We start from the raw sequence: 12,165 nt of genomic DNA on the forward strand, positions 1-12,165 counted from the left end.
TGGGCAATCTATGTGTCTTACCTTCAATTTTGCTGTGACCCCAAAACTGCTCTAAAAAAATAAAATATTAACAAAAAATAAAAAGTTAATGGTAGAAGCTGAAATAACTACCAAATTTATATACCTATAGAGCTCCCACTATAATTATGGGGCTTGTTAAACCTTTCAACCAATGCAATTTTCCTAACAACATTTTTAGACCATAAACCTGTAAGTGATCCAAATTGGTATTTCCCAAGCAAGTATTTCAAAAGAAGTTAAAACACCCAAAGCCAAGCAATTACTTAAAATGTTCCCCTCAAATAATATCTGAAAAATCTCTCTTAGAGCAAAGAAATAGCCAAATAGATCTTTAAATAAATATATACATCTGTACCTATGATAGTTGATGGGTAATAACTTTATGCTCTGAAGCAAATACATTATGCCTTTAATATATTCCCATTAGACATAGCATCCAAGTTTTTTAAACACCAACAGCATTTTTTAACACAAGTAAGACCAAAGAAATGATAAGGAATAACAGGGATTTACTATGCCCAAGTCACAGTTCAGCCATGTCATATTCATGAATTTCTAATCTTCAATCTACAAGATAGGTGATAACATCCCCATTTTATAAAAAATGCAACTGAGGCTTGAAGAAGAAAGTGTCTTGCCTAAGCCCATTCAAGTTAGTCCATTATTTAAGTGGCAAGGCAATGATTCGAACCAAAATCTGTCCACACTCCAAAACCATTGGGTACTTTTTACTAAAACCTATCCCTATGTTGTCACATCATCATATTACTCAACCAGTCTCCCTGCCCCCATCTATCACTACTTCCCCACACTAATTAAATCTCAGTCCTACAGAGGTTGTGTTCTCTCCTTTGTTGTCTTAAAAGGCTGCATGGGCTAATCCTTCTTCCTTTTCCTCCTGAAGCCTCTGTCCCCCATTCTACCTTTGGGTTCACTTCTCTCACAGAGTAACTTCTCAGATTAAGCTTTAGTCCTTTACCTCTCCATTTCCTTGAGATCCACAAGAAAATCAGCAAAAACACAAAAGACCTAGAAATTAAGACGAACACTGTATCTGAGATACCTATTAGAGGTTCCTGCACAAGTGCATGCATTGCTCTTCACCAAGTTATATAAAACAATCCTTTAAAGGTTTAGGGTTTGGCACAGTACCAATGGGACTATTTTTATAAATAATGTCTTATTGGAATACAGCCATGCTCATGTATTTACTAATGACTTATGACTGCTTTTGTGCTAGAGAGTTGAGAGTGACAAGACAGTATGGCTTGCAAGCTTAAAATATTTACTATCTGTCCTTTTAAGGAAAGGATTACCAATCCCTCCTCCCCTTAAATGTACAATAGAGTTAACACCCTGTAAATAAAAACAGCCTGAACACAACTGAATGACTTAAAACCTAAGATGCTTCCTGAACTTCTGTTCCTGAGCTTGCTTCTTGTCCTCCTCAACTACACCTGCCACCACAACCCCCTACTCCCACTTATGTTCTCACCTAGATTGCTCATCCCACAAAACCACAGTTGAGCTGAAAGCACCTGGAGAAATAACTCACCATATCCAACTCTTCTACAAATGACCAAAAGGAAATGACTTGCCAAACCAACATAAAGAATATCAAGAGTAAAAGAGGAATATGACCTTCTGGATACTAAAGGTAAATATTAAAAGGCAGAAAATTACAAAAGCTAATGGAGAGAGGAATAAATCATGCAAATCTCAATACATGGCACAGAGCAAATATGAAACTGAGGAGCCAAAGTATGATCATAATTAAGTTTCTTGGCAACTACATATCAATTCCTAGCACAGAGCCAGGACCTGTTGTAAAGAATGGAGACACACTGCTCATACAGGACAAGCCTAGCAATGTCTTTTTTGATACAGAGTGTATATATACCAGCTAAAATAATGAAATATCCATAAAGTTAAATCAACCCCAAATTTTCACAAACTGAAGAAAAGACAAATAAAATGTGGATAAGTAAAATGTGGTGTACCTATACCCTGGAATACTATTCAGCAATAAAAACCAAAATATTGAGGGGTGCCTGAGTGGCTCAGTTGGTTAAGCGTCCAAATTTGGCTCAAGTCACGGTCTCGTGGTTCATGAATTCAAGCCCTGCATCAGGCTCTGTGCTGAAAGCTTGGAGCCTGCAGCCTGCTTCTGATTCTGTGTCTCCTTCTCTCTGCCCCTCCCCTGCTTGTGCTCTGTCTCTCAAAAATAAATAAACTTTAAACAAACAAAATATTGATATATGCTACAATATGGATAACCAAAAAATATTATGCTAAATGAAAAGAGCAAAACACAAAAGATCACATACTATATGATTCCATTAATATGAAACGTCCAGAAGAGGCAAATGGTGGGGGTTTGGGGGTACAATCAGTGGTTGCTGGGGCTAGGAGTACAAATGAACTAGCTATAAATGGGATGGAGGACTCTCACTGGGTAGAACAAATGTTCTAAAACTGATTTATAGGGATGGTTGCACAACTCAATAAATTTACTAAAAATCACTTACTTATGCACTTAAAACGTATGAACCTTATGGTGTATAAATTGTACCTCGTGCTCTCTTTCTCAAAATAAATAAACTAAAAAAAAACAAAAACTGAATTACAGTTCTTTTCCTAAAGAACTACATTACAGTAAGTACTAAGAGCAACATCACTCCTCACTACATATTATTAACCCTTGTCATACACCTACTTTCCTAGTTCGGAAACCTCAGAGGCAAAAGAGATAAAGGAAGGGGGGGAAAAAGGCAAAAGTCCACACATTCCTTCATAATAATAAAGTTACTGAGCCCAACCTCCTGTTGAAAACAAATAAAAATGCTACAAAATGTTTTTAAAACTACTTTAAAAGCAGCAAAGCACTGACAAGATTGTAATGAGCTACAAACCAAAAATTACAAGTAATAACTAGAGAAATAAAGCAATGAAATGGATTAGGTCCTGAAGACTTTGAGATCCAGCTAAAGCATACGAGGCAGAAGTTTGAGAGAGAATAAACTAGGGCCCCAAATAACTCTATCCTCAGAGTTACAGTAAAGCAAAAGAACACCATGTCCCAGCCTCCAGGAGACCACAAGGAAAGGTACCTTGGCAAGAAGTAGAAGGGGAGCAGGAGGGAAAATAAGTCCTTGAGAAGCTGTGACTGGTGCTCCTGTGGATTTGTAGCTCCCATAAGAAAATCAAGCAATTGATGTAAATTATGAAAAATAAATTATTAAAAAAAAAAAGTCAAGCAATTAGTACATCATGTTTAACAGAATAAAGGGCATAAAAAGGAATGATCATCCTAACAGACACAGAAAAACCACCTAACAAACCAGGAATAAAAGGCAACTTTCTCAACTTGAAAGGTCATCTATCAAAGTCATAGCTAACATCATAGTTAATAGTGAAAAATTGGGTATCTTTGCCCTAAGATCAGGAACTAGACAAGAGTGCCTGTTCACTCCACTTATGCTTAACACTGCACTAGAGGCTCTAGCTAGGGCAATAAGTCAAGAGGAAAATAAATAAATAAATAAATACATACATACATACATACATAAATACATAAATAAATAAATAACCAGATGAGAAAGGATGAAGTAAAAGTATATTAGTTGATGACATGATCATGTGCATAGAAAATCCTAAGGAATTCAAAATAAAATAAATTAGAACTAAAAAATGAGTTCAGCAAGGTTGCAACATGCAAAATCAATATACAAAAATCAAATGTATTTCTGTATACTTGTAATGAACAACCCAAGAATGATCATTTTCATATCTCATTTGTAAGAGCATCAAAAAATAAAATTAAAAAAACAATAAAATATTTAAGAATAAATTAAACAAAAGAACCACAAGAATTAGACACAGAAAACTGTCTTGTGGTTCATAGTTTAGAAAACTTAACAATGGCAACACTGCCGAAACTAATCTACAAATCCAGCACAATTCTTATCAAAATCCTGGCTGGCTTTTTTGCAGAAATTAACATGCTGGTCTGAGAATTACAATGGAAATGCACAAGATCCAGAAAAGTCAAACAATCCTGAAAATTGACAAAGTTGGAGGACACACTTTCCAATTTCAAAACTACAATAATTACTACAAAAACAGGTCAAGTTAAGACTTTGTGGTACTGACATGGTAAAAACAAAACAGATATATATATATATATCAGGGAGTCTGGGTGGCTCAGTTGGGTAAGAATCTGACTCCAGCTCAGATCATGATCTAACGGTTTATGAGTTCAAGCCCCACATTGGACTCTCTGCTATCAGCACAGTGGCTGCTTCAGATCCCCTCTCTCTCTGCTCATTCCCAGCTCATGCTCTCTCTCAAAAATAAACATTTAAAAATAAATAAAACACAAATGACCATAAAAAATAACTGTAATTTAAAAACTACGTTGAGGGAGGGCACGCCTGGGTGGCTCAGTGGGTTGAGTGTCTGACTTTGGCTCAGGTCAGGATCTTGCAGTTCTTGAGTTCCAGCCCCAGTCAGTCTCTGTGCTGACAGCTCAGAGCCTGGAACCTACATCAGATTCTTTGTCTCCCTCTCTTTCTGCTCCTCCCCCATTCGTACTCTGTCTCTCCCTCTCAAAGCATAAACATTTAAAAAAAAGAAATTAAAAAAAAAGAATTAACGCCAGGGTGCCTGAGTGGATCAGTTAAGCATCCAACTTTGGGTCAGGTCATGATATTGCAGTTCATGGGTTTGAGCCCTGCACTGGGCTCTCTGCTGTCAGCACAGTGGTCACTTTGGATCCTCCATCCACTCCCCTTCTCTCTGCCTGTCCCTTGCTCTCTCTTCAAATAACTAAAAATAAAAATAAAAATAAAAATAAAAAAGAATTAATGCCAAAATTTCTCAAACTCTTCCAAAACACTGAGGAGAGAATATTTCCAAATTCATTTTATGAAGTGAGCATTACTCTAATGCCAAAGCCAGACAAATATACTTAGAAATTAAAAAAAGAAAAATTTAACCAATATTCCTTATGAACACTGCTGCAAAAATTCTCACAAACATTAGCAAACTGAATTCAACAGAGCACACTGAAAGGATTACACACCATGACCAAGTGGGATTCACCCCTGGGATAGAAGGATGGTTCAACATATTTTTAAAAAAAGTAATAAAGACATTAACCAAATGAAAATCACATGACCATCTCAACTGATGCAGAAAGGGCTACCTTTTCTTCTTTTTTTTTTAAAGTAAGCTCTAGGCCGAACATGGGGCTTGAACTCATGACCTTGAGTGAGTCGGACACTCCTCCCAATACTTGTTCCTTAGAAAAACATTCAACAAACTAGGTAGTCACATATGTAAATCCGTGTGGGGGCTGTGTGTGTGTGTGTGAGAGAGAGAGAAAATAGCATATATTTCATATATGAAAATACCATAACATGATATTCTATCATAGAAACTGAAAGCTTTTTCTCTAAGAGCAGCAACAAGGCTAGGATGACCACTCTTGCCACTTCTACTTAACACAATACTGAAGTCCAAACAAGAGCAACTAGGCAAGAATTAGAAATAAAAAACATCCAAATTGGTAAGAAAACAGTAAAATGGTCTCTGTTCACAGGTGACATGATCTTACATGAATACTAAAGATTCCACCAAAAAATAAAAAAAATTACCAGTTAAGAATAAACAATTGCATAAAGGTGCAGTATACAAAAATCAACTTTTAAAATCAGTTGCATTTCTAAACACTAATAATGAACAATTCAAAAAGCAAATTAAGAAATCAATCCCATTTACAATAGCATGAAATAGAATAAAATATTTATGAATAAATTTAACCAAGGACATGAAAAACGTATGCACAGATGATTACAAACACTGCTGAAATTAAAGACAAATGGAAAGATTCCCACATTCATGAACTGGGAGATTTAATATTGTCAAAATGTTCACACTACCCAAGAGTGATCTTCAGACTAACTGCAATTGCTACCAAAACCCCAAAGGCATTTTTTGCAAAAGCAGAAAATAAAATCCGAAAATGCACATGGAATCTTAAAGGACCCCATAATAGCCAACAATTATGGAAAAGAACAAACACATCCTGTTTTCTAAATATATTACAAAGCTACATTACGATATGATATTCCCATAAAGACAGACATATAGGTGACTGGAACAGAAAGGAGAGCACAGAAATAAACCCTTAGGTGTAAGGTCAAATTCTTTTTGGCCAGTATATTAAGACTACACAACGAGGAAAGGATAGTCTCATCAATAAATGGTGCTGGGAGGGGCGCCTGGGTGGCTCAGTCAGTTAAGCGTCCGACTGTGGCTCAAGTCATGATCTCACGGTTCGTGAGTTCGAGCCCCGCGTCGGGCTCTGTGCTGACAGCTCAGAGCCTGGAACCTGTTTCAGATTCTGTGTCTCCCTCTCTCTCTCTGACCTCCCCCATTCATGCTCTGTCTCTCTCTGTCTCAAAAGTACATAAACGTTAAAAAAAATTTTTTTTAAATAAATACATAAATAAATGGTGCTGGGAAAAGTGGGTATTCACATGCAAAAAAGAAAGATGGATCTTTATCATGCACTACATACAAAAATTAACTCAAAATTATATCAAAAACCTAAATCTAAGATCTGAAACTATGAAACTCCAGAAGAAAAGGAAATAGATTCAATTAATAAATGAAATGAGCAATTTTTTCTTTGATAGGACATCAAAAGCACAGACAACAAAACCAAAAACAAATTTGACTACATGAAACTTTTTTCTACAATTTTCTGCACAGCAAAGGAAACAACTAACACAATGGAAATACAACCTACAAAATGAAAGAAAATATTTGCAAACCATATATCAAATAAGGGGTGATCACCCAGATTAAACAAATCAGTTAACAAAAGAACAACCCAACTCAAAAATGGGTAATGGACTTGGAGAGACATTTCTTCAAAGATATACAAATAGCCAATAAGCATATGAAAAGATGCTCAGTATCACTAATCATCAAGGAGATGCAAATCAAAACTAGGAGACATCAACTTACCCCTGTTAGGATGGCCACCATTAAAAAATAAGTAACAAGTACTGAGGATGTGAGGAAATTGGGACACTAGTGCACTGTGTACTGTTGGTAGGATTATAATATGGTACAGCCACTATGGAAAACAGTATAGTTTCCTCAAAATATTAAAAATAGAATTCTATGATCCATTCCAATTCTGGCATGTATTTAAAAGAATTGAAAATGTGATCTCAAAGAGATAGTATTTGCACATCCATGTTCAATGCAGCCTTATTCATGACAGTCAAGTTATGGAAGAACTTAAATGTCCAATCTCAAATGTCCACTGATAGATGAATAGATTAAAAAAATACATGTTATGTACATACAATGAACTATTATTCAGCCTCAATAAAGATGGGAATCACGTCATGTGCTAGATTATGAATGAATCTTGAAGACATTATGCTAAGTGAAATAATCCAATCTCAAAAAGAGAAATACTACATGATTCCATTTATAGGAGGTATCTAAAGTAATCCAACTCCTAAAAACAGAAAGAGAATAGTGGTTGCCAGGGGATGGGGGAAAAAGGGGAAAAACGGGGAGTTGCTGTTCAAGGAGTATAGCTTCAGACATGAAAGATGAAAAAGTTCTAGAGATCTGTTGTACAACAATGTGCATACACTTAATACTGTAATGTATATATGGCACTTGTTCAAAAGTTAAATCTATGTATTTTTTACAATAACAATAACCCATTACTATATTTTAACCAAAAGAACCAAACACCAAAGTACCACATATTGTATGATTCTATTGACATGAAATGCACAGAAGAAACAATGGCCTTGAATGATAACTGGATCAGATGAACTTGACAGATATATTCAGAACTTTTCATCCAAAAACAGCAGAATATACATTCTTCTCAAGTGCACATGGAACATTCTCCAAGACACAGGTATAAATGTCTATGCACAAAATTCAGGAACACCCAAATATATAAAACAATCACAAACATAAACAATCTTATTGGTAATAATGTGGTACTTGCAGGGGACTTTAATACTCCACTTACAACAATGGACAGATCATCTAGACAGAAAATCAGTAAAGAAACAATGGCCCTAAATGATACACTGGGCCAGATGGACTTGACAGATATATTTAGTATTTTCTTCCTAAAGCATCAGAATACACATTCTTCTCCAGTGCACATGGAACATTCTCCAAGATACATCACATACTGGGTCACAAAGCAGCCCTCAATAAATATAAAAGAATTAAGATCATACCATGCATATTTTCAGATCACAATGCCATGAAACTTGAAATCAACCACAAGAAAAAATTTGGAAAGCCTCCAAATGCATGGAGGTTAAAGAACATCCTACTAAAGAATGAAGGGTCAAACAGGCAATTAAAGAAGAAATTTAAAAATATATGGAAGCAAATGAAAATGAAAACACAATAGTCCAAACACTTTGGGATGCAGCAAAGGCAGTCCTAAGGGGAAAATACATTGCAATCCAGGACTATCTCAAGAAACAAGAAAAATCCCAAATACAAAACCTAATCGCACACCTAAAGGAAATAGAAGTAGAACACAAAGAAACCCCAAAGCCAGCAGGAGAGAAATAATAAAGATTACAGCAGCAATAAACAATACAGAATCAAAAAACAAAACAACCACACACACACAAAAAAAACAAACAGAACAGATCAATGAATCTAAGAGCTGGTTTTTTGAAAAAAATAAACAAAACTGATAAACTCCTAGTCAGACTACTCAAAAAGATGACCCAAATAAATAAAATCACGAATAAAAGAGGAGAGATCACAACCAACACCACAGACATACAATCATTAGAAAATACTATGAAAAATTATATGCCAACAAACTGGACAACCTGGAAGAAATGGACAACTTCCTAGATACCCACATACTACCAAAACTCAAACAGGAAGAAACAGAAATTCTGAACAGACCAGTAACCAGTGAAGAAATTGAATCAGTTATCAAGAATCTCCCAACAAATAAGAGTCCTGGGCCAGATGCCTTCCCAGGGGAATTCTACCAGACATTTTTTTTTTTTTAATTTTTTAACGTTTATTTATTTTTGAGACAGAGAGAGACAGAGCATGAATGGGGGAGGGTCAGAGAGAGAGGGAGACACAGAATCTGAAACAGGCTCCAAGCTCTCAGCTGTCAGCACAGAGCCCAACGCAGGGCTCGAACTCACAGACTGCGAGACCATGACCTGAGCCAAAGTCGGACGTTTAACTGACTAAGCCACCCAGGCGCCTCTCTACCAGACATTTAAAGCAGAGTTAATACCTATCCTTCTCAAGCTGTTCCAAAAAACAGAACTGGAAGGAACACTTCTGGAGTCATTCTATGGAGCTAGCATTACCTTGATTCCCAAAGCAGAGACCCCACTAAAAGGGAGAATTGCAGGCCAATATCCCTGACAAACATGGATGCAAAAATTCTCAACAAGATATTAGCAGACCAAATTCAACAGTATATTAAAAGAATTATTCACCATGATTAAGTGGGATTCATTCCTGGGCTGCAGAGCTGTTTCAATATTTGCAAGTCAATCAATGTGATACATCACATTAATAGAAGAAACGATAAGAACCATATGATCCTGTCAATATATGCAGAAAAAGCCATTTGACAAAATACAGCATCCTTTCTTAATAAAAACCTTCAAGAAGTCAGGATAGAAGGAACATACCTTAACATCATAAAAGCCATATATGAAAAGCCCACAGCTAATCTCATCCTCAACCGGGAGAAACTGAGAGCTTTGCCCCTGAGGTCAGGAACACGACAGGATGTCCACTCTCACCACTGTTGTTTAACATAGTGTTGGAAGTCCTAGACTTAGCAATCAGACAACAAAATGAAATAGGGCATCCAAATTGGCAAAGAAGAAGTCTAACTTTCACTTTTTGCAGATGACAGGATACTCTACATGGAAAACCCGAAAGACTCCACCAAAAAGCTGCTAGAACTGACACATGAACTCAGCAAAGTCACAGGATACAAAAATCACTGTACAGAAATTGGTTGCATTTCTATACACCAACAATCAAGCAAAAGAAAGAGAAATCAAGAAACCGATCCCATTTACAATTGCACCAAAACCATAAAATACCTAGGAATAAACCTAACCAAAGATAAAAAATCTGTATGCTGAAAACTATAGAAAACTTATGAAAGAAATTGAAAAAGACACAAAGAAATAGAAAAACATTCCATGGTTCATGGATTGGAAGAACAAATATTGTTAAAATCTCAATACTACCCAACACAATCTACACATTCAATGCAATCCCAAACAAAATTGCACCGGCATTCTTCTCAAAGCTAGAACAAACAATCCTAAAATTTATATGGAACCACAAAAGACCCTGAGAAGACAAAGTAATGTTGAAAAAGAAAATCAAAGCAGGAGGCATCACAATCCTAGAGTTTAGCCTCTACTACAAAGCTGTAATCATCAAGAAAGTATGGTATTGGCACAAAACCAAACACATATATACCAATGGAATAGAATAGAGAACCCAGAATTGGACCCACAAATGTATGGCCAACTAATGACAAAGCAGGAAAGAGTATCCAGTGGAAAAAAGACAGTCTCTTTAGCAAATGGTGCTGGGAGAACTGGACAGCAACATGCAGAAGAATGAAACTGGACCACTTTCTTAAAGCATACACAAAAATAAACTTAAAATGGATGAAAGACCTAAATGTGAGACAGGAAACCATCAAAACCCTGGAGGAGAAAATAGGCAACAACCTCTTTGACCTGTCACAGGAACTTCCTACTCAACACGTCTCTGATGGCAAGGGAAATAAAAGCAAAAAGAATTACTGGGACCTCATCAAGACAAAAAGCTTCTGCAAAGGAAACAATCAAGAAAACTAAAAGGCAACTGACGGAATGGGAGAAGATATTTGCAAATGACATATCAGATAAAGGGTTAGCATCCAAAATCTATAAAGAACTTATCAAACTCAGCACCTGAAAAACAAGTAATTCAGTGAAGAAATGGGCTGAAGACATGAACAGACACTTTTCCAAAGAAGACATCCAGATGGCTAACAGACACATGAAAAGAAGTTCAACATCGCTCACCATCAGAGAAATACAAATCAAAACCACACTGAGATACCACCTCACACTGGTAGAGTGGCTAAAATGAACAACTCAGGAAACAACAGATGTTAGCGAGGATGTAGAGAAAGGGGAACCCTCTTGCACTGTTGGTGGGAATGCAAACTGGTGCAGCTGCTCTGGAAAACAGTGTGGAGTTTCCTCAAAAATTAAAAATAGAACTACCCTACGACCCAGCAACAGCACTACTAGGAATTTATCCAAAGGACACAAGAGTGCTGATTCATAGGGATACCCCAATTTTATACCAGCACTTTCAACAATAGCCAAATCATGGAAAGAGCCCAAATGTCCATCAACTGATGAATGGATAAAGAAGATGTGGTTTATGGGGCGCCTGGGTGGCGCAGTCGGTTAAGCGTCCGACTTCAGCCAGGTCACGATCTCGCGGTCCGTGAGTTCGAGCCCCGCGTCGGGCTCTGGGCTGATGGCTCGGAGCCTGGAGCCTGTTTCCGATTCTGTGTCTCCCTCTCTCTCTGCCCCTCCCCCATTCATGCTCTGTCTCTCTCTGTCCCAAAAATAAATAAACGTTGAAAAAAAAAAAAAAAAAGAAGATGTGGTTTATACATACAATGGAATACTATTTGACAATGAGAAAGAATGAAATCCTGCTATTTGCAACAACATGGATGGAACTGGAGAGTATTACGTAAAATGAAATCAGTCAGAGAAAGACAGGTATCATATGTTTTAACTCATATGTGGAACTTCCAAGAAACTTAACAGAAGACCGAAGGGAAGGGGGAAAAATAGTTTCAAACAGAGAGGGAGGCAAACCCATGAGACTCTTAAATACAGAGAACAAATTGAGGGTTGATGAGGGGACAGGGGAGAGGGGAAAATGGGTGATGGGCATTGAAGAGGGCACTTGCTGAGATGAGAACTGGGTGTTGTACGTAAACGATGAATCACAGGAACGTACTCCCAAAACCAAGAGGACAATTTATACACTGTGTAT

General features: G+C 36.9%; 1 protein-coding gene across 9 annotated transcripts in view; it reads right to left on the reverse strand.

Annotated features, from left to right (window-relative positions):
• NSD1 (nuclear receptor binding SET domain protein 1) overlaps nucleotides 1-12,165 on the reverse strand; it is a 144,567-nt gene that overhangs the window by 55,818 nt on the left and 76,584 nt on the right. For 4 of the 9 annotated variants that reach the window (XM_047858512.1, XM_047858522.1, XM_047858494.1 and 1 more), the window contains exon 7: nucleotides 22-51. The exons of the other annotated variants lie outside the window; for them this stretch is intronic. In XM_047858512.1, the coding sequence (XP_047714468.1) occupies nucleotides 22-51 (30 nt within the window). The remainder of the gene's footprint in view (nucleotides 1-21; nucleotides 52-12,165) is intronic. 9 annotated transcript variants of the gene reach the window in all.

The sequence above is a fragment of the Prionailurus viverrinus genome, chromosome A1 (genome assembly GCF_022837055.1).
Source record: "Prionailurus viverrinus isolate Anna chromosome A1, UM_Priviv_1.0, whole genome shotgun sequence".
NCBI lineage: Eukaryota > Metazoa > Chordata > Mammalia > Carnivora > Felidae > Prionailurus > Prionailurus viverrinus.